The sequence below is a fragment of the Pelodiscus sinensis genome, chromosome 1 (assembly GCF_049634645.1).
Source record: "Pelodiscus sinensis isolate JC-2024 chromosome 1, ASM4963464v1, whole genome shotgun sequence".
Classification (NCBI taxonomy): Eukaryota; Metazoa; Chordata; order Testudines; family Trionychidae; genus Pelodiscus; species Pelodiscus sinensis.
In genome coordinates, this window is record NC_134711.1 from 300741592 (window position 1) to 300765188 (window position 23597).

Consider the following 23597-nt stretch of genomic DNA (forward strand, 5'->3'; position numbering starts at 1 on the left):
TCATGTAAAATATCACAATTTTTACTCTCTTCCCTCTTTTCTTATATATTAAAAGTTTGTATATTAAAGTGCTTCCTGACGTAGTCCTTCTAAAAAGCAGCACAAAGTGCTATGGAAAACAGAAATTCATTCTGTTTAGGAAAATGTCTTGCCCTTTGTCTAACGTTACAGTATTTTTCTTTCACTTTTAAATACGGTTTTTCATGAAAATGATTTGATTTTTATTAGGGAGACAAGATAATGTCTTTTATTGTCTTTTATTGGACCAACGTACGTTGGTGAAAGAGGCAAGCTTTGGAGCAATACAGCTCTTCAGCGGGCTTGGGAAAGATGTTCAGAATGCTATTAGTTTTTCTTGCACAGGTATTACTTTGCAATGAATTTTGTTAAAAAATAAAATTCCAGTATGTGAAACATAACTCAGCGATTTCAAAAGTCTTAGAGGGGTAGCCGTGTTAGTCTGCAACTGGAAAAACTTAAAAAACAACAAATAGTTTTGCAGCATCTTAGAGACTAACAAAGACTGTAGATAGTAGTATGAGCTTTTGTGGGCACAATCCACTTCTTCAGATGAATGGAGTTTAAGGGGGTCAGTTTTCAAATAGCACAGAGAGGGGCTTGGGGGAGGGAAGAAGAGGAAAAAGAAAGGGGAAAGAAATTGTCACTTAGAGTGTCCATGCTAAATGAAGCTGATAAGAATACTTAATACTTCCTCTAAGTACCCTTTGTATTTTTTATGTCATTTAGGATGTGGAATGTAGCGGGCTATCCAGCCAAGATCATTGTTTATACTTCTGTTGTAGGAATCAAACTTGTAAATGAAATTAAGTTCTGTAGCTTCTCTGTCTAGCTGGTTTTTTAAATTGGTTTGAAATATTACAGTGACTTTGAGATTCATTAATGAGTGCCCAGGCAAGTTAACTCATCTATATTGGTTCATGTGTGCTATGGAATGCCTAGTACTTCTGAAAGCAACCAATTATTTGTTACTGCACACTATGACACAATTCACAGGGTCAGTCTCAAACAAAATTAATAGTTGCCTTGACTGTGTTCTATTCATACATGTACATCCAATATCACTCAATTCCTAATAGGCCACAAAACAGCAGGGCCAGTTAGAACTGAACAAAATGCATTACTGTGGCTCGTTATTACAGTGATCTTGCAATGCCTCCATGAGCTGTATAGTGCAGTAAAGAGTGCATGGGCAGTCACATCTAGTGATCAGACCCAGACTCAGGCCAAGTGGTTAGAGCCAACGGCCAGAACCAAAGACAATGGCCTTATCTACACTATAAATTAAAGTTGAATCTATTAAGGTAAATTTCTTGTCTCCAGATGTTGCAAAGCCTAAGGCCCATATACCCCACTGAGCACAAGAATTCAAAGTAGTTTGAAGTAGTTCATCTCTATTATCAATGCACTGTAGATAGCTATTCCACAGTGTGCACCCTTTGCATTCTGTATTACGCTCCCAGTGCATGCTGGCATCAAAACTGTGCCGTGGGTGGTTCTGGGTTCATGTCACCAGCATCCCATAAGGCACTCATCTACTCCTCTCCTCTCCTTGCTTGAGATCAGTAGGAAACAGCCTTTTTGTGCCTTTTTTGGCTCTCATTACCCATGCAGATGCCATAGCAGTGCAAACATGGCCTCCCCCTTGGGGATCCCATTTTGCATCAAACCGTTGTGATGTTGATGTGTACTTTGGTGCACCTAATGGTGCAGTATTTCAAGAGCATAAGCATGGCCCGCTATGAAGAGGATGAGGATGAATCTGCTCGATCTTGGAGTACCAAGGGCATGCTATACAGGCAAGCCCTTGCATTGAGCAAATTGGAAACGCAGCCACCAGTTGATCCTCTTGACACAGTAGAACGCCAGTTCTTGTGCCATGAGACAAGTAGAGATTGGTGGGATTACATAGGGTTGCAGGTATGGGATGATCAGCAGTGGCTGCAAAACTTCCAAATTCACAGGCCACTTGCGTGGAACTTTTTGAATGGTTTTATCCCCATCTGAAGTGCAAGGACATCTGAATGAGACACGCGCTGACCATGGTGAAACAGGTGGAAATTTCCCTGTGGAGCTTGCAATGCCAGATAGTTCCAGTCAGTTAGGAATTGATTCTGAGTGGGGAAATCTATAGGGTGTGTGTGGGGGGAGGGGTAGCTGTTATACAAGTAGCCAAAGCAATCAGTATGATTCTGCTATGGAGGGTAGTGACTCTAGGAAATGTGGATAACATAGTGGAGGGCCTTGGAGCGAGGAGGTTCCCTAATTGTGGTGGGGTGATAGATGGAATTCACATCCCCATCTTGGCCCCCAACCACTTTGCTAAGTGGTACTTCTCAATCAACAGGGGATGGTCATGAAAAGTGCATGACGCACACATCTTTAGGAACTCCTGCCTCTTCAGAAAGACGCAGACTGGAATTTTTTTCCCCAGACCAGAAAATTAGAATCAGAGAGGTGGAAATGCCAATAGTGATCCTTGGCAACCCAACCTATTCCTTGCTTGCGTGGCTAGTGGGCAGCTTGGACTGCAATAAGGAGCAGTTCAACTACAGGTTGAGCAAGTAGAGAATGGCGGTTGAACGTGCTTTTGGGCATTTAAAAAGAAGGTTTAGGAATCCACTGTCTAGGTTAGACCTCAGTTAACACAACATTCCTTTTGTGGTGGCAGCCTGTTGTGTGCGCCATAATCTTTGTGAGAGCAAGAGGGAAAGTTATCTGTCAGGGTTGGGGGCCGAGGCAAAGAACCTAGCCAGAGATTTTGTGCAGCTTGACACCAGAACAATAAGGGGAACAAACACGGAACAGTGCAAATCAGAGAGGCTTTGAAAGAAAGATTTATGAATGTCCAGATTTGAGAATCATGCACGTTGCTCTCAATGAAATGCTTTTGCATTCAATGTGTTTGCCTGTGATTTCCCATCCCACCCCTGTAATACAGTCAATAAAGAGACTGCTGTTCAGAGATCATACATTTTTATTTTGGGAAGTCAGCAGGGACAGAAAAGAAGTCCATAGTGGAACCTGAAGAGGGTGGGGGATCAAAAAATGCAAGGCCTCCTAAGGCCCTAGAGGTTGAGTGTGAGGCTACCCTTGAGTTTCTCTTCTCCTCTTGCCCCCTCCCATCCTGGGGCTCCTGGGGATGGAAGCTATGGAATTGGGTGAGGAGGGAAAGTTGTTCTGCACAGGATGAGATAGGGGTAGGGTTCCTTTTCAGGCTTGCTGCCAGTTGCTCCATCACAGCTGTGAGGGATGAAAAGAAATTCTCCTTTTGCCTCGCTCGCAGTTCCCTTCATGCTTTCCTGTCCTCTGCTCCACTATCCCCTCCTGCTGTTCCACCCACATCTCCTCCAGAACATATTCCTCCACTCCATTTGCTCCTTAAACATGTCTTCTCTTGTCTGTTTTTGCCTCTGGATTTGTTCAAGCTGGTCAACTGCTGGAGCCGGAGGAATACACAACAAAGCTGCCTGCTGTTCTTGCTCTAACAAAAATTCACAAGGGGCACATTATAGGAGATACGTTGTGGAGCCTAAATTCTAATCATTAGCTAAGGTCTCTGTATAGACAATGGAGATGTATTCTGAGTAAGGCCTAAATTATGCTTTAAAGCAACCACTGTACAGCAGGTACTCAACAGAGTTCTCAAGGGAACATCTGGACTCACAGTTTGGAGGCAGGCATGGTAAAGGGCCGGCGAGGTCATGATCCTGAGGGTAAGATAGGGGACGGCGGGGGCAAGGCATGGCTTTTGTGGCTTCCCTCCTTCGTGTTTGCCACACCCCACTTCCCGGAAGAATGATCCTTTCCCATCCTGTGGAAACCTGCAGGCAGGAGGGGATGACGAGGTCTTGTCAGGCCAGCAAGGTGGGGGCGGAAGCTTACGTGGCTTTTCTCTTCAGGGTGTGGCAGACACAGCTTTCCAGGCGAGTGCCAGAGGCTGAAGCCATGCTAGCTGCAGCAGCAGAGGCAGCAGCTAAGAGCTTCCCTTCCTCCTTCATCCAGGTCGTCATGTGATATCAGTCTTCTCCAAATCTCACAGAGTGTAGGGAGCTGATGCTGAGTGAATGTGGCCAGAAACCCGGGTCTTATGCTGCAATGCTTAGTGCGGCAATGACACCACACCACTTACTGCTAGCTTGATATGGGATGGTGTTTTACCACAGAGGACAGAATAAAGCTGGTCTCCCCAGAAACCTTGTGAGAAGGATCAGAGAGTTCTTATCTGAGAGTTTCATGGAGATGTGCAGGAAGGATTCTCACTCCATTTCCAGACACGTTAGAAAGCTGTTCCAGCCCGCCTGCATTGTGCAGGTACAGAGTATGCCACACATCACAACCAATTGCCTTCTCCCACTTGTAGTAAGGAAAAAATTGTGAACTCACCAGAAGTGCCCTCCCTGGGGTCTGTGCCTAACTCAGATGTCCTGGAAAGAGTGGATTGGCTCCAGGAGGATGAAGAGTTCTTGGCTCTTAATGCTCGTTGGCTGGCCATTCTCCTTGTCCTCCTCCTTTTCCCACTCCTGCACACTGCTGACTTGAATGTCTTGGGATAAGACCACAGTCTGTCTTGAGAAGTCAAGCCTCCTTCCCCCCATGATTGCGTAAAGCTGGTTATAGAAGGGCCTTTTATGTGGCAATGCACCAGACCATCTGTTTGCCTCCTTTGTTTTGCAATAGGACTACCTCAGCTCCTTTATTTTTAACTGCACTGCTGAGAGTCCCTGGAATATCCTCTCTGAACCAGGCATGGTGCTATCTTAGTGTAGATATCGGTGTTTCTTTTGCTGTTTTGGAGCTCAGAGAGAATGGATCCCTCTTTGCACGCCTCAGTGAGTTCCAAGATCTCCTGCACACTCCATGCTGGTGCTCTTTTGTGCCTCTGCGAACTGGGGCCCATAGAACTTGAAGTCATGGCCATGCGTGCTGCTCAAGTGTGCTGCCTGCTCTGAGGTGTGCTCACAATGCAGGCAAACAGGAAGTGAAATCCAAACTTTCCCGGAGATTTTCATGATCACCTGGAGAGCAGTAGAGGTGCAAGTTCTTGCCAGAGTGGTCAGAGTGAGGCACTGCGGGATGCCTCCTGGAGGCCAAGAAACTCAACTTTCTCAGTGATGGGTCAAGACTGTTATGAAATCAACCATACAAGGTCAAAATTTGTGGTGTTCCTCATAAAAACAGGAGTATCCGAAATTGACTTCAACAGCCCTTAAAAAAAATAAAAGCCACTTAGTTTAAAATAAAACATTTGGCTCAGCCCTTTTTTAAGGATAATTGTTTTCTAATTGGATTTCCCAGTAGTTCTAAAACAAATTGGCAATTGTGTAGAAATATTTAAAAAAAAAAAGGGGGGGGGGAGTTAAACAGGAAGGATGAGGGGAGGTGTATTTAGATTAACTTCTCAGCTGCATGACCCTTTTACTTACATTATTTGGGGCATAAGGCACAGGGCACATAACCTTTTATTTAGATTATCTTTCAAAAACATTTGCAGTTCTCTTTTAGGTTAACCTCCATGTTCAACTTACTGCAGCTATCCATAACTTTGTTTTATTATTTAGGTATTGCAGCATTATGACATGCCGAATAAAAGACTACTGATCGTGTGGTTTTAATAGAGAACATTCAGGAAACTGACAAGCAGAACATCTTTAATATTTGAATGTATTTTAATAGTATTCAAAAGACTTTTTCATTTGTCAGTATCAAACAAATTTTGAAATATTGCAATGGTTTGATATATTTTATTTTGTTTCAGGATGAAAGTAAAAAAACTGCCTATGATTCTAGCTCTTCATCTGAAAAGATTTAAATACATGGACCAGCTACATCGATATACAAAACTGTCTTATAGAGTAGTGTTTCCATTAGAGCTTAGACTTTTTAACACCTCAGGAGACGCAACCAATCCTGACAGAATGTACGACCTTGTTGCTGTGGTAATTCATTGTGGGAGGTAATAAGAAATTTGTCACATTGAGGTTGTTAAATGAAATTATTAACAGTATGATAGAAATTTAGTATAAATTAAGTGAACTCTAAAGTGTTTTAAGAAATTATGTAGGACAGAAGGGAACATTGCAAAATGGATTTGTTTTGCTAACTAAGAACTTACTTAAAAGATAATGTTCGATTTTAACAGAATTTTCCCTCTATCCGTTTTTTATCTTTTTAAAAATGGTCTTTATGTGGTCTTTTCTCCCTGCTTCTAAAGCTGTCAGGATCATAGTGTTAGGGGAGTTGATGGAATTTTCAGCAGTATATTCTATTCTTAAAGTTTGTGCACTTGTGTTCTAATTTTACTTTTCAGGCATATGAATCCCAAATGCATGGGCAGGCAGGCAATCTGATCTGCCAAATGACCAGATTTGTCCCACCACCATCTTACGGCCCATTGTGAGCCTCTGGCTGAGTCCCTACCTGCTACACTCCACATGTCACTCAAAGCAGCCTGTTGTGGGAGCCATGTGCATCTCTGCGCTGCAGGCCCTTGGGAGGGGTCTTTGCATGCTATCCCTGCCTTCAGCATGATCTTGCAGCTCCAACTGGCTGAAAACCAACCAATGGGAGCTGTCTGGGCCATGTTTGTGGCACAGGCAGCTCATGGAGATTTTCCCCCCCCTTGAGGGGTGTGCAGCATGCAGAGATGCACATGGCCCCTACAGCTGGCCATTTTGAGTGGCGTTTGGGGGTGTGGCAGGCAGTGAGCCTGCCCAAGAGTTCTGCTGAGCTGCCAATTGGAAGCAGCCTAAGTTGTCAACATCTCCCATCCAGAGACTGTACCTAGTACCCCATCCCTTCCTGCATCCCAACTCCTTCTCCCAGATCACAACCCAACTCTCTTCATCCCTGTTCCTGCACCCATACCTCCTACGCTATCATGGAAGAGCATAGCTCTTGACTACTTACCAATTTCTTGGAGTGACTCCCCCCCAATAAAAATTATTGCCCCCTCCTGCCCAAATGGAACACTGATCATACATCTACTGTAAGCTCGCCTCCTCTGGTTGAAGATTGGGGTGCCATTTTTCAGTAAAGGCAGTGGTTTAATCTGCTCATGTGGTGGGTAATCTGCAGGGTTCTATGTGTAACCCACACACCTACTGGGTGTGGTTCACTGTCTCATATACTGTCATTTAGACCACTTAGAAAGATAAAAAACGAGTGATCTCTACAGCCTTAGCTGAGAGCCAGCTGGTTTTATAGCTCAAGCTGTAGAGGATCACACACTAAGCTCCAGAGGTCCCAGGTCCAGTTATTCCTGTCGGCTTTACATATGTGTCGCTTCATGCAGGTTCTATATGTGACCTGCACCTTGTATACTATTGTCCATACACAGGGTTGCCATATTCCACTGGTTTCCTTCCATGTAGTTTTTTTTCTACTGGTATTACTAAAGTGATTCTCATATATGGGTGGAGAGTGAAGCTGCTGCTTGGGGTGCAAGCTCCCTTGCCTGTAGCTCCAGTCATACCTCAACCCTGCTCGGCCCAGGCCCTGTCCCCACACTGCCCAGGCGTTGTCCTCTCCCCACTGTCTCCTTTTTCTCTTCAGGTATGTCTGCACTACAGCGTTATTTTGAAATAACGTGTCTACGCACAAAATGCATTTTGAAGTAGCGTTTTTCTATTTCGAAATAGCACGTCCACACTGAGTGTACATTGAATTGCATTTAAGGCTGGATGGAACCAGTTCCGGCAGGGCATCAGGTCAGAATTTGCCTTGTGGCCAGGGCGGCCAGCAGGGCACCCTGGGAAGGGCTGGAGGTTCCCTATTTTGAAATAAGCGTCTACCCAGCGCTTATTTCAAAATAGCAATTTCAAAACTGGCACTATTCCTTGTGGAATGAGGTTTACCAATTTTGAAATAAGACCTCTGCTATTTCGAATTAATTTAGAAATAACGGAATGGCTGTGTAGAAGCTAGGAAAGTTATTTTGAAATAACTGCAGTTATTTTGAAATAACTTTGCTGTGTAGACATACCCTTCCCTCCCAGTCTTTGCTCACCCCTTCCAGCCAAATCCCTGAACCCAAATACAGGCAGTCCCCGGGTTACGTACAAGATAGGGACTGTAGGTTTGTTCTTAAGTTGAATCTGTATGTAAGTCGGAACTGGCGTCCAGATTCAGACACTGCTGAAACTGACCGCCAGTTCTGACTTACATACAGAATCAACTTAAGAACCCCAGGCGTCCCCAAGTCAGCTGCTGCTGAAACTGATCAGCAGCTGATTCCAGGAAGCCCGGGGCAGAGCAACTCTGCCTGGGGCTTCCTGTAGTCAGCGCTGGTCAGTTTCAGCAGAAGCTGACTTGGGGACGCCTGGGGCAGAGCAGCTGGGGTGCTACTGGACCAACCCAGCAGCACCCCATCTGCTCTGCCCCAGACGTCCTGATTCAGCCGCTGCTGAAACTGACCAGCAGCGGCTGAATCAGGACCTGGGGCAGAGCAGCTGGGGTGCTGCCGGGTTGGTCCAGTAGTGCCCACGGGCGCTGCAGGACCAATCGGCAGCGCCCCAGCTGCTCTGCCCCAGAGTCCAAAACAAAAGCCTGGTCTGCTGGGGGGGGGGGAGCACACTAGCTGCGGCCCCCCCCCCCCCCCCCCCAGCAGACCAGGGACACGGGGAGCAGAGCCGCAGCGGCAGCGGGGTGCCGCGCCTCTGAGGCTTTGCTCTGGCAAAGCCTCTGAGGCGCGGGACCCCCCGCGGCTGCGGCTTCAGTCAGGGTGCCTGTGGTCTGCTGGGGACCGTCCCCAGCAGACCACAGGCACCCGGACTGAAGCCGCAGCCGCGGGAGGGTCCCGCACCTCTGAGGCTTTGCCAGAGCAAAGCCTCAGAGGCACGGGGAACCGCCGCTGCTGCCGCTCCAGTCTGGGTGCCTGTGGTCTGCTGGGGACGGTCCCCAGCAGACCACAGGCACCCGGACTGAAGCCGCAGCCGCGGGGGGGTCCCGCGCCTCTGAGGCTTTGCCAAAGCAAAGCCTCAGAGGCGCGGGACCCCCCCGCGGCTGCGGCTTCAGTCCGGGTGCCTGTGATCTGCTGGGGACCGTCCCCAGCAGACCACAGGCACCGGGTCTCATGCGGTCCCCAGCAGACCACAGGCACCGGCACCCAAGTGGCAGCAGCAGCGGTTCCCGCGCTTCCGAGGCTTTGCTCTGGCAAAGCCTCAGAAGCGCGGGAACCCGCCCGGTGCCCCTGGTCTGCTGGAGACGGTCTCCAGCAGACCAGGGGCACCGGAGCAGCTTACGAACGGGGCTTTCTCGCCCCGACTTCCGGGGCGAGAAAGCTCCGTTCGTAAGTGCGGATCCGACGTAAGTTGGATCCGCGTAAGTCGGGGACTGCCTGTATAGCAAATGATATTTGAAAAAAACCACTCTTCTAAAATTTATTTCTAAAGAAAATGGAGCATGTTTTCAAGTATCTAGAAAGGTATTACAACGAAGAGGGTGAAAAATTTTCCTTGGCCTCTGAGGATAGGACAAGCAGCAGTGGGCTTAAATTATAGCAAGGGAGTTTTAGGAAAAGCTTCTTAACTGTCTGGGTGGTTAAACACTGGAATAAGTTGCCTAGGGAAGTTGTGGAATCTCCATCTCTGAAGATATTTAAGAGCAGATTGTATAGACATCTATCAGGGATGATCTAGACAGTGCTTGGTCCTGCCATGAGAGCAGGGGACTGGACTCAATGACGTCTTGAGGTCTCTTCCAGTTCTAGTATTGTATGATTCTATGAACTATATGCCAAATTGTGAAGACTGGGCATGAAGAAGGTACTTAAAAGCACTAAACTTGGGAATAAAAAATGTCGGTTGCAATTTTTTGAATAAACCCTGAACTTTGTAGTAACAGCAAGTCAGTTGTCCTGCTGAATACATTCAATATTATGGAGTACATGATGCAGCCCTTCTCTGTTTTACATTTCCTTCATCAGTTTTCCTAAGCGGATTTTCTATTTTAAATATACTCTTAAGCTTTCATAAAGTAATCATTCCAGATTACTACATATTTAAACTCACTGAAGCAAATACATTATTTTAAATTCAGTCAGAGTGGTACATAACTAAGTTCATGGCTTTTAGAAAAAGCAAACACTAATTTATTTAGTGTGATTTTTTTTTTTCATAATGAGACATGTTTATGACATTTCAATATATGTTTGTTAAAATATATGTTGCCAAAAATTTTAGGCATAACAGAGGATTTTATATCTTAGTAAGGTACTGATTTTGGTGGAGGGGGTTTCTCTAGCTCATCAAATAATCAAAAATAAAAGGGAAACTTATTTGTCCTGCTGTTTGGAAGAAAAGTAATGTCCCTTTAAGGGATTTGTTCAACAGGGGTGGGGGGCGGGGATGAAAGGAAAGTAGGGATGGATAGAAAGGACAGAAATATTTTGAAAGAAAGTTTAGTAATTATCTAAAATATGCATTTTAAGTTTAAGGTTGTCTTTTGAAGAATTTATTACGAAAACAATCTGTCCAAATATCTAAACATTTAAAACTAAAGTTGAATACTCGGTGCATCAAATATGTATGCAAAGATTTTTTTTTTTTTAGAGATGTGATTTCATAATCTTCAGAAACAAACTACAATTTGCTTTAAATATGTCATTAAACTAAGGCCCTGATAGACTGATGCACAACAGTTTTTTCAGTAAATTCTGGATTAGCACATGCCTGTTAAATGGTTTCATTACACTTAATGGCTGTTTCACAGCTTCAATGTTACAGTAATAGGTCTGGCAAACTAGAAGAGTTTTCACTTTTAAGGTAACAGATCCACTTCAGGGGTAGAGTCACTAGTCTGCAGGCAATAACAGCCTGCTGTGGGAGCCTTCAGAAACAGTCAAAATAGGGTAGGAAGAGGGGAGTGGTTGAGCACTAAAACTCAGGGAAGGCATTGCCTCCCCTTATCTCTTATGCCAGTTGCCCATAAAGCAAAGACATGTAAAATGATGTGCGTGCTAATTGCACGCAGTGCTTACTGTGAGAGCCTTGTGCTCCCTCTGCATTTAATCAGCGTGCTGCTGTGGTTCAGTTGGCACACTCCACAAATTCTAGGTATACAAGTGCAGTTGGGAAAACTATCTTATCCCAAGAGACCATCTTTGTTAATGTCAATCTTGTGGCCCACTAAGATGGAGGGCTACTCATGTGGCGCGCTCACTAGCCTCTGTTGCCCGTCGTTGGGTTAAAGGGACCTCCCAGTTTCCAACTGGCTCTGAGGGAATATGCTGTTGTTTTTTTCTGAGAGAATAATATAACAAAATCCTGAGTGGACTTTTTATCTACAAACATTAACTCAGTGACCTCTAGATGTCCTCTTCCCCAGAGCTTTCATCTTGTGGGTCAATATAATTTACAGATGATTTGCAATAGACAAATGAGAGAGGAGACAGAGAATTCATAGTACAAATTCAATTCCAAGCCTGACTGATTCAGATGCAAGACATTTTTTAAGTCTTCAGCTGTTTCTGCTCAGGAAGTAAAGATTTTTTTGTTTTGTTTCTGCCATAATCAACAAAGTATTACACAGTGAATCTGTTGTCGGTGCCCTGCATTTTACTATATAGTCTAGTTGTTGATCTAAGGAGTTTTCATATTGCTTTGTAGAGAAAATTACTCCGAGTTAGCTAAACTGTCTGTATTCACAGCAATTTCTTGAAAGAATAGGCACACACAATCATCTTTGCTTGAATTTCCATGTGCCTATTTGCGGTCCTGGTTGTGCGAGGGTGCTTCAGATTACAAAGTTAACCTCCATCCATCTGGCTGGTCAAGGCCATGATTATTTAAGTACCTTCTGTTGCCTCACAAAATTTGGGACATCATTATACATGACAGGTCAACAATACTGGTGGAACTTCTCTTTTAAGTCCCACTGTTGTCATGAGTTTTGAGAATATTCAAAGTTTCATTTTTATATGAAATTGTTTGGTATTGCTCTTACCCAGAGTCCAATTTGGTTTGGAAAGTTTGATTTTTTTTTTTCCTATTCAACTATTTTGTAAAATAATAAATGTTGTATATTTTTATCCCTAATTCTGTCAATAAATCCTTAGCATGAAAAAGTCTCTCTCATTTGTCTTTTCACTGTTTGTCCTACTTATTCCTCATGCTCTGTTTAGTACAATATTTGGTGTTATGATGACTAATGTCTTCATTTCATGTAAATGACCTTGGTAAGAAAAAGGGGAATTAATATACAAATAGAAATATAAACAATCTGCTTAAGTTTTACTAAGTGTTTATTCTTGTGAAAAAACAGCTCTTTAAAGAAATGGACATGCATAATGTTAATGTTTCTTTTTTTAAAATACAGTGGCCCTAATCGAGGACATTATATTGCAATAGTGAAGAGTCATGATTTTTGGTTGCTCTTTGATGATGATATTGTAGAGGTAAGTATTGTAACCTTAGCATTTTACTCTTTCTAAATAAATGTCTTCCCCCACGCTAACATCCCATTGATGATCATTTAAATATTAAAAGGAATTGTATTCTGATCTTTTGAAAATAAGAAATATCTTCAGATAAACTTTCTTTCTCTCCTAAACTAGACAGGCTCACTCCTTGTTCTTTGAGTACAGTCATGTTTAGATATTTAGTGGAGGAGGAAAAAGTAGTGCTGTTTGTTGAAAATGTATATATTTTTGGTTCACTTTTCAGAGTAATTGCTTTTTTCCAAAATAAAAATCTGATCTAGGGAAACTGCTAATAGTCCTAGACTAGATAGAGGTAACTATCTGAAAGAGTTGCTAAGTTTTTGTTCCTATCCTCCGTGGCAGCCTCCTCTGCAATATCTCTCAACCTCACAGGTAGATTAGACTCATCTGGCAAAGTAGTTTTTGCCCATGAAAGCTTATACCTAAATAAATCTTATGGGATATGTCTACACAGCAGAGTTAAAGTCGAATTAAGCAGCGCAACTTTAGACCCATCTATTGCGTAGCTTAGGTCGAAATAACTTAATCGGCTTTTGCGCTGTCTGTGCTACAGGAAGTCAAAGGAAGAACACTTTCTTTGACTTCTCTTACTCTGACTTCTGGTAACCCTCATTTTATGAGGAGTAAGAAGTCCTTCAGCTCAACATTATTTTGAAATAAAGGCTTGTATTGTATACGCACACTATGTTATTCTAGAATAACGTATCTGTGTAGAGGTACCCTCCACAGGACTCCTCATTGTCTTTTTAGGTAATTAGACTTTCAGAGAAGTACCTGAGAATCTGCAATTTTGAATCAAGCATGATTAATGACAGATCTCTTTTGCTGCTTTTGTCACCTATGACATTCACTGTGCCCTGGCAGGGATAAAAAACTATTAAAAAAACCACTCTTCCTGTATGGGAAATGCAAGGGTCCAAGTAGAGGTCACATAACATTGAAAAGTGGGGTCATAAATCCTCCACAGTGAATCTGCTTCACTAATTGTGCGAAGAGGCCAGATGGGACAGCTAATCCTTCTATTATTTCTTTTCCTTCGCTCCCATCACCATTTGATCTAAACTTGGAATTATTAGGGTCTGCTTTTCCTAGTTTTCTTTAAGGAGACTAAAATATCCCACTATCTTCTCTAATCCCTATCTTGATATATGATAGAGATCATGGATTTTTCTTCATTGGAAGCTTTTGGGAGAGGGTACTTTTGAAAGATGCCGGTGTTCCCTTTCCTAACCCTGTGTAGAAACAGCTTGTGAAACTTTTTGGTTTATCTTTTGTTTATACGATCATGTCACAAAAGGACACTCTCTAGTTCATAAAAAGAAACAGTCTTGTACCAGATCATAATTTTTTTTCCCCACAAGTCTTTAATACTCTATTGTAAGTAGAATCTTCAGTTTACTGTGGAATGATTCTTGGAATCAAAGTGCTCACAGAAGGAGATGTTACGACATAAGTGAATCCTTCTGTTTCCTCTTGAGCGAGGAAAGTGAGGGAAATTGAATCATGGAAGAAGCCAGATTCTGAAACTGCACTCTCAAAAGCGATGCTATGTCCAGTACAATACACTAATTCTGCTAGACAGCACATTCATAGAATCGTAGAATACTAGAACTAGAAGGGACCTCGACAGGTCAAGTCCAGTCCCCTGCACTCACAGCAAGACCAATCACCATCTCATCCCTGATATTTATCTAACCTGCTCTTGAATATCTCCAGTAATGGAGATTCAGCATCCTCCCTAAGCAACTTATTCCAGTGCTTAACCACCCTGACAGGGAAGTTTTCCCTAATGCCATCTCTAAACTTCCCTTTCTTAAATCGAAGCCCATTGTTTTTTGTCCTATCATCAGAGGTTAAGGAGAATAATTTTTCTCCCTCCTCATAACACCCTTTTAGGTACCTGAAAGCTGTTATGCCCCTTCTCAGTCTTCTCTTTTCCAAGCTAAACAAACCACATTCTTTCAGTTTTCCTTCATAGGTCATGTTTTCTATGGAACCCCACTTGTTATGCCCTTCCAGCATGACTGTGAACAGTGAAAAGTTTTACTACAGTCTAGGTATACCATGTCAGCTGCTTCCTTCTTATCCATGAAGTTTGTTATCCTAGCAAAGGAAGTTCTCAAGTTGGTTTGACATGATTTATTCTATACAAATCCATGTTGTTACTTATCACCAGTGTTCCTTCTAACATTTTCTATCCTTGGGTGGGTCGAATTTTCTTATGTGCACCACCAATACAAACAAAACCACACACACACACACCATATATACATATATTTTAAGCAGTGCATGAGTGTGGAATAAAATATATTAAAACTCTAGTTTCTGTGAGGTATCCGTAGGGCACATCTAGACTACGTTTGAATTTTGAAAGAGAATATGCAAATTCCTATGGAATTTGCATATCTTCTTCTGATTGTTTTTTCGAAAGCGTGTCTTTCAAAAGTGAAAGTAATCTGGACGTGGGGGGGGGGTGTTTCAGGACCCCCCCTTTTTTCCCAAAAAAACACTCTTCCTAAAAAAAGGAATTCTAAGAGGTTTTTCAAATACCTCACACTAAAATCTCAAGGCTTGTCTAATGCGTCCATTAAGGTTCACCTCATGGCCATATCAAATGAGCATGATAAGATGGATGGACAAACTCTGTTCTCTCATCCAGCCACTAAGAAATTTATGAAAGGTCTTGAGAATACCTTCCCTCCAATAAAGCCAGTAGTTCTGATTTGGGATCTCAACTTAGTCTTGAATACATTAACTCATCTTCCACTTGGATCCATGGCAACTTGCACATAAGTCCACCTTTCCGTGAAGATAGCATTTTTAATAGCAGTTACGACATCCAAAAGGGTCAGCGAGCTACCCGCCCTCATGGCCAATCCACTGTTTATGATATTTGACAAAGACAAGCTCATACTCAGACCACATCCAAAATTTCTTCCAAAGACAGTCTCATGGTTTCATCTCACTGAGTCTATATACTTACCAGTCTTCCATCAGAAGCCTCATTCGGATGCCACCACGGCAAGGCTCTGCTCATTGGATGTCAGGTGGGCCATTGCATTTTACTTAGAGCAAGACAATTTAGACAATCACACAAGTTGTTTATGTCAATAGCAGACAGCTCTAAATGACAAACGGTATCCAAACAAATGCTTTCCAAGTGGATCATGAACTGCATTCGCGAATGCTATGCCATCAGCAAAGTCGCATTACCAACACTTATATGGGCACATTCCACGAGAGCTATGACCACATCAATGGTCTTCTTGCATAATGTGCCCATATGCAGGGCAGAAAAAATTTAAGCCTATTGCTTCTTTTCTTATCCTCAGAAGCCAAAGAGAACAACTTTTCTCCCTCCTCCTTGTAACACCCTTTTAGATACTTGAAAACTGCTATATGTCCCTTTTGAGGCTATGTCTACATGACAAAATTCGGAAAAAGATACGCAAATTGCAGGCCACAATTTGCATATCTTTTTCCGCTTTTCTTCTGAAAGAGACTTTTCTGATATTTGGCCCGTCTACATGGGGCCAAATGTTGAAAAAACCCCGTTTCAGAAAATACTTTCTTCCTCAGGAAACGAGGTTTACAGGGATGCCAACAAAATGCATCTGCTTTTCTGACATTTTTTTCCCGAAAAAATCGATGCCAAAGTATCCCGGAAAAGCTCCGTGGTCTAGACATACCCTCAGTCTTCTCTTTTCTAAACCAAACTAACCCAATTATTTTAGTCTTCCCTCATAGTTCATATTGGTAGCTCATAATTTTTTAAGGAGGAAGTTGATCTTTTCTCCTCTTACGGCTCCTGTTTTCTAGACCTTTATTAATTTTTGTTTCTCTTCTGTGGACCTTCTCCAATTTCTCCATATCTTTCTTGATATGTGGTGCCCAGAACTGGACACAGTACTCCAACTGCTTCAGTTAGTCTATAAGGTGCCACAGGACTCCTCGCCGCTTTTGCAGATTCAGACTAACACGGCTACCCCTCTGATCCAATACTCCAACTGAAGCCTAATCAGCACAGAGTAGAGTGGAAAAATCACTTGTCTTGCTTACAACACTCCTCTTAATGCATCCCAGAATCATGTTTGCTTTTTTTGCAACAGTGTCACACTAACTTATATATAACTTGTGGTCCACTATGACCCCTAGATCCCTTTCTGCAGTACTCCTTCCTAGACCGTCACTTCCCATCCTGTAAGCGTGAAATTGATTATTCCTTCCTAAGTGGAGTATTTTGCATTTGTCCTTATTAAACTTTATTCTGCTTACCTTAGATCATTTCTTTAGTTTGTCCAGATCATTTTGAATTATGAGCTATCCTCCAAGGCACTTGCATCCCCTCCCAGCTTGGTATCATCTGTAAACTTAAGAAGAGTGCTCTCTATGCCCGTGGTCACCAACCCATCAATTGTGATCGACTGGTCAATTGCAAGGGCTCGACCAGTCGATCGCAAGGTGTTCGGGGCCCTACCCCCAAGAAGCCCCGCTGCCTATCTCCACTGACAATGGAGGTAGTGCTGGCTTTCTGTGGGTAGACGGAAGTCTTGCAGCTGCATGCCACTTCTGGGGGTTCCGGAAGTGCGCTGGCTGCTCCCCTTCCCCAGGTCTCTGGCATGCCGGGAACTTGCGGAGGGAAGTCCCCAGAAGAGGTGTACGCCGGGGCTTCCCTCCTCTGCAGGGGGGGAGAGGGGAGGAGTCCTGGGAGGAGGCGGGTGTGAGGGACTCCCAGCCCTCAGCAACACCTTGTTCCTACTGTCACCCTGTCCTCTGCTGCAGAACCCTGTCCCTCACTGGCACCCTGCCCCCACCCTGGCACCCTGTCCCTTGCCCCCACTGGCACCTTTCCCCAGTACCCTGTCCCCTGCTCCCACCAGCACAGTTGGGGCTACATTAGTGAGGCTTAGGGGGTTAGGAGAAGTTATTTTTTTGCATCTCACTTGTGTGGCCCCAACTGACTTTTCTGTTGGTCAGTGACCCTGGACTCAAAACAGGTTTCCCGCCTCTCTCATAAATAAAGACAATGCTAAAACCTTTTGAGTTTGACATAATATTTTATTTAAAAACGAAGCCTGGCCAAAAGGCCCCCAATTGGGGCCAAATCCCCATCTCACTGCAGCATCACAACACGCCTGCACCACCTGAACCCAAATCTGAGCCTATCGTACGCTGGAACCCCCTATCCTGAGCCTTTTACATTCCCAAACTCCTGTACCCCCACATCCTCAGTCTTCTGCCACAACACTCCTGCACCATCCACACATGGCAAATGTGTGTCCTGAGCCCATCATACTCACCGCCTCCTTGCCCATAGCCCCTCACATATCCAACCCAAACTCCTGCACTCCCACATCCACAAGCCTGTGACTTGCTCGGCACCCCAACCTTCCACCTGAGCCCAACACCCTTTCTCCTGCATCCAAATTCTCTCCCAGAACTTGCACTTCTCACTCCTTCCCACACCCAAATCTCTCATTTCCATCCGAGAGCCCACACCTACTGTCTCAACCCAGTGTATAAGGGCTGGGGATAGCAAGTGGTGGAGAGAAGGGGAACAGAGAGGATGGGACCTTAAAGGGGTGGGGTGTTGGGGAAGGAATGTGATTTTCATGCATTGGTGGGTTCCCCTCTTTTTGCTTGACAAACCTAGAGGGTTCCTTGAAATTCTGAAATGGGTTCCATGGCCATAAAATTGGGAAACACTCATGTAGTTCATGCTGAGTTTTGGCCTCTCTTCAAAAAAGATCTTGGTATTACCGTTATAAATCACCTTTCTGTGTGGGAGGACCTATCAAATAATGTTTATAAAATTCTATTCATGGTTAGTCCATTTATTAGTATTAGATGTTCAAGATACTTTAACTAGACAGAACTTGAGCAGCTGTGGAGGAAAGAATATTTGGGGAGAAAAATTAACCGCCCTTTTAACCTTTGTATAACCTAGGCTATCTGGAAAAAGGTATTTAATAGATGAGACCAATTTTTTTTCCTGTTTCACAAAGTGGAACTTAACAGAATATACTTTTGTCATAGTAGACTTTTCTCCTTTAAAAATTAGTGTTTGTATTTTGTTTTCTGTAGAAAATAGATGCACAAGCTATTGAAGAATTCTATGGGTTGACATCGGACATCTCAAAAAACTCTGAGTCTGGTTATATCCTCTTCTATCAGTCTCGGGATTGAATGGGAACTGTGATGCCTCGTTTCTTCTCTGGCTGTGTTGGACTGGAGCAAGCACTGATATTAAAAAAGGAATGCAGGGAGTTCCAAGGACAGTCGCGCAGTTTGCACATTACAAAGCAAAGTTTTGGATATTTTTAAACCCCTTCACATCAAGCTCATTTTGTTTGCTCAGGTATCCTTCTGATCGCACACCTCAACCACAACTACTAGGTGAAAAGAGAGATACCAGCCACTCTTGCAGGAGCAGCCTTCCAACAGCTAAACACATTTTCTCTCTTTAAAGTCCTGAGTCGAAGCCCCTGAAAATCAGTGGAAAGAATCATTGACTTCATTGGGCTTTGGATCACAGCCTAATTGCAACAATCTGGAAGTGCAATAGAAGCAATACAAATCTGGTATTTTATTCTGATTTCTTATTTGAAAATACAGAGGATTCTTTGTGCATTATTAATTTGTTTGTGTTCAATTCTGAAAGACTATCTAAAATCTAGGCAGGTTTTTTGTTTGTTTTTTTTCCCCCTGGGTTCTTTCATGTATAAACAAGAAATATACTTGGGGCCAAAACAGTTGCCTTCTTGACCATATCAGATTAACTGAAAATATAAACTGTCAGGGAGGCCAAGTGCATTTTGCTTCTCTGAAGAAGCTTATGTTATAGTATAGTAATATATACATATACTGTTGGGAACAATCAGTAAAAAATCATGGCTTTTAATCTTCCTATGGAGAAAGATTGGATTTTTAATAATAGTTTATTTTTATTTATAAATCAGTGAAACTGCTCGGGACCTATGTATTGTCTTTGAGTGTAACAAATATTGAACATAATTTTCTATATTACTTCAAGTTAGATTTACTTTATTTAATTTTTTTTAAGGAAAGACAAATTCTAAATAAAATGCATAAAATGCCTTTTAAAATATTGGTAATCTAGAAGGGATAATTTCTCTTTTTAAGGAGGAACTGGTATCTGGCTAAATGTTTTACATTGTTTAATTATTAAATTAAAACATTAATTTTTTTAGACTCTGAAAAAATCAAGTTGTGAAATGTTTTTTATAGGTGTCTGAATAATGATTGTAAGAATGCTTATTATAATGAAATGCTAGCGCAGTGGTGGTGACCCCAATCTTTACTATTCTTTACTCGTTAAGGGTGCATATTCAAAATAATTTGTTAGAAAAACCTGGATCAGTGTAAGCCTTTTTAAGGACATCAGTCCCTCTTCAAGAAATTGATCCATTTAGACTCCCAACAGGTTGGGAGACTTTCAAAAATCCCTCTACATACAAAATGTTACTGATAATAAATGAAGTAATCTAGGAATATAAAAGGAGTTCAGTGTTTTGAAATGTTGCAAGTACTATGAGGTGAAATTTTCTGAAATTAAATGGTTTACCTTGATTTGAGGTTATGAAACAGCATTAAGATTTAAAACATAGCACCACCCATAATAGATGTAATAAGAAAAATGTATAATGTTGTGATATGACACTTCTCCATGCATCAGTTTGTTGTCAGTTAATGACCGAATGTAATTTCTGAAAATGATGGAATACATATTTCAGATTATGGCTATCAGATCTTGGAAATCCTTGTCATCCCATATCGGATAGTGATTTGTACTTTACGGTAATTTTCTAAGGTTATTTTATTGGTGCCATTGAAACCTTTTAAAAGAATGTCTCCTGTCTGCTGCTATAATTAATATATTTACTTACCTGTATTTTTGAGCTCAGGAAATGACTTCACCTATACATTCAGTTGAACAAATCTTGAACAGGGTCACTAAGTAAATTGGGCTATTTAACAAATATGAAGAAAATTCTTTTAATATTACAACAGATTGCTTTTATAAATACAAAGTTTCTGAAGCCTTGTCTTGACTCCAGTTCTTTTATATAAATTCTATAGCTTGGCTAAACTACCAGCATTGCAAAATAAAGCATATAAAATATTGTGGAAGAGACATAAAAATAATGGATTGGTTATTTTTAAGGGCTTATACCAAATTAATTTAGAACCTAAAGCTGTTTTTCCAGCTTTCAGTGGGAAAAGACTGAGGGGTGAATCAGTTGGACCACTGTACATGCCAGAAAGATGAAGTCTCTTACATTAAAAGGACAGCATTGTAAAACCACTGTCACATTATCTTTTGTTAACTGATAAATGTTTGTTCAGTCATTTTACAGGTTTAAAAATATGTAGTTAAAAGCCAAGCTTAGTTGCTAAATACATTTTATACAGTAACACAACTTAAAGCATTTTTGTTTCACTGGTAGCCACAGGATATTTTGTTTTATTTCTGCAACATATTTTTATAAAAGGGTGATTTATTTTGGATAGGATTTTTAAGATAGTGGTTCCAAATGATGCATTTAATTTCACTTCTAGTGCAGCTGAAAATGTACTAAATTCTTGATAAAACTGATACCAGAAATTACAGCTAACTTAAAAAAAAAAGACAGAGGAAGGTACAAAGTGTAACTGACCAATATAAAAAGCATTATAAGATTATCTCTTGATTGTAATTGCAATGGAGAATGTGGGGAAAAATCTTCTCTTGTAAATGGTAGAAATGATTTCTGTGTAACTCTGTAAATGTTAATTGGGATGACATGTCCCCTATTTTGTATATTGGAGCACAAAGTCTATTAAATAATAAAATATGTTCTCTGAAGGTAAGTACAGTATTCTTTGTATATTCCTGTTGTTGTCACATAGCATCTGGTGTTTTTTTTTTAAATGTTCTCAAAACTTGTAAATATGTCCTGCTTGTAACAGTTTCCTGCATAAAGGCAGCAGCCATAAGCCATAGAGTAGGGAGTAAGGTATTTACACTACATCACATGCCCACTCACCATTAGTTAGCTTTTTTTCTTCAAGGCAATATTAAAGATCTTACTGTTAGGTCCTTTAACAACCATGACAATATTTTAATATTATATCTGCTAATGTTAGCATATTTTTGTTTGTGTAATTCAGTTGTAGAAAATTTGTTTTATTGTTTTATTGATATTACAGCAGAACTGATTCAGGTATTTTTCTGAGGTAGAGAAAACTTGTTTGAATTAATCAGTACCCTCAGAAGTCGCCTCAAATCTGTTAACAGAATTTTTGTAAATTGATGTTCCACAGTTGATTAGTCTGCCTGGAAGGTAATCATAATATCTTGGAAAAGATCTGTTATAGGAAGTTGTCGAGCTTTTGACACTGGGATAGTAAGTGTAACCTTGTTAATAGGGTTTGTTTATGCTGAAAAATTAACTTGTTAGAGCATGTGTTTAACATGTTTTACTCAGTACTGACTGTCATTCTAGAGAACCCTAAGATTAACTTTGTGTAGCTGACATTATTAAAATGTCTGTGTCTACATGGAATGTTACGTTAGCATGTTCCTACTGCAGTGTAAAACTAAAATAAGCCTGTGAATGGCCAGTGCAGAACAAAACTACCTCCTGAATCATTATACTTATGTTGCTGAGTTCATCAGAATACTCGAGAAAATCTGCAGAAATGTGGTATCTCATTGTCCACTGAGAATCTAACTGATGAACCAGTTTGATGTAGGATACAGATTTGAGTTATACAAGAGGCTTAAGTAGCTTGTAGGGCAATGGTCATCAACTAGTAGGTCAGGATCTACTAGTAGATCTTGGAGCATCTGACAGGGTGATCCTGACTGGTTTGGCCAGGAAGCTATCAAGTGCTGGCACTTCAGTTGGCCCTCCACTCACTGTCATGCTGCTCCTGCCCTCTGCCTTCGAGCTGCCCCCCTGGGAGCCTCCTGGTTGCTGTGGGAGGGAGAAGAGGGGGGTGCTGATGTCAGGGTGTCCACTTCTGTACACCATCTCTAAACAGAGAGAAGGGGATGGAGGGAGCTTGAGAATGCAAATTTTGGTCACTTTCACACACTACGTCTGTCTGTCATTCTCACAAACATACACTGTCCTTCACACTCATCTCCCAACCCACCACATATGTATGTAGGGGGTGGTTGTTACTACTTTTACTGCTTGCAAAGTGGGTTATTTTGGGGTTTGGACTGGTCTGTCCATTTCTTAATTTTCATTTCTCTCTTATGCTGTCCCAGCCCTGAACCTCCTCTTACATCGAACCTCCTGCCCCAGATGTGAGTCCTCCTGCACCCAAACTCCTTCCTACAGCTTGCGCCTGGAAACCCCTCCTGGACCCCAGTCCCCTGCCCTGGGCCTAACCCAGAGCCCTCCCACACTCCAAACTGATTGGCCCAAGACCAGAGCCTACATCCCCATTTCCTACCCTAGCCTGGTGAAAGTAAGTGAGGATGGAGGAAGAAGAGGGAGTGAGCAGGGTGAAGCTGCAGGGGAGCATGGGTAGAGCCTCAAAGGAGGGGTCAGGAAGGAAGTGGGGCAGGGGTATCTGGGTTTGAGGTAGATCTTACATTGCACTTAAATTGAAAAAGTGATCTTATGCTTAAAAAGGTTGGAGACCACTGTGATGTAGAGCAAAAAAAAAGTGTTATATATTACACAAGTATAATACTTGCGTGGGATATTGATTAACTGAAGAATTGGAGTCCATCATCTGAAGAAATTCACCAAAGGATTTCACTGATACTGCAATAAATCATCCCCTCTCTGGTGAATTATATAGAGGAGTCTTTAAGAGTATTGAACTGAACATCACATTTTAACACTTCATGTTATCTCATAACGGTAGCAGTGAAGGTTCTAGCCTAGTCCAGAAAAGATAATCTTCCACAGAACAAGGACAAGCATTTTTGATACTGTATATTAAATGACTAAACTCTATAGAAAACTGTTGTGAATATGGTCAGGTATCTACTTGTTCCTGGTCTTTCAGGCTCTGAGTAGACATTCTTCATGTATGCTGATGCAAAATTCATAGTCTGTTGAGTTACATTTTGTGTGGCAATAGTGGTATTTTAAACAAGTCCATACCTTGATTGTCA

At 42.0% G+C, this 23597-nt stretch overlaps 1 protein-coding gene across 2 annotated transcripts in view; it reads left to right on the forward strand.

Annotated features, from left to right (window-relative positions):
- Window positions 1-21328, forward strand: part of USP12 (ubiquitin specific peptidase 12) — a 61926-nt gene extending 40598 nt beyond the window's left edge. Inside the window, exons 7-9 of one of the 2 annotated variants that reach the window (XM_075919239.1) lie at window positions 5777-5974; window positions 12334-12412; window positions 18542-21328. In XM_075919239.1, the coding sequence (XP_075775354.1) occupies window positions 5777-5974; window positions 12334-12412; window positions 18542-18643 (379 nt within the window). In that variant the 3' untranslated portion in view covers window positions 18644-21328. The remainder of the gene's footprint in view (window positions 1-5776; window positions 5975-12333; window positions 12413-18541) is intronic. The other variant, XM_075919240.1, reaches the window with a different exon arrangement.
- The last annotated feature ends 2269 nt before the right edge of the window (window positions 21329-23597 follow it).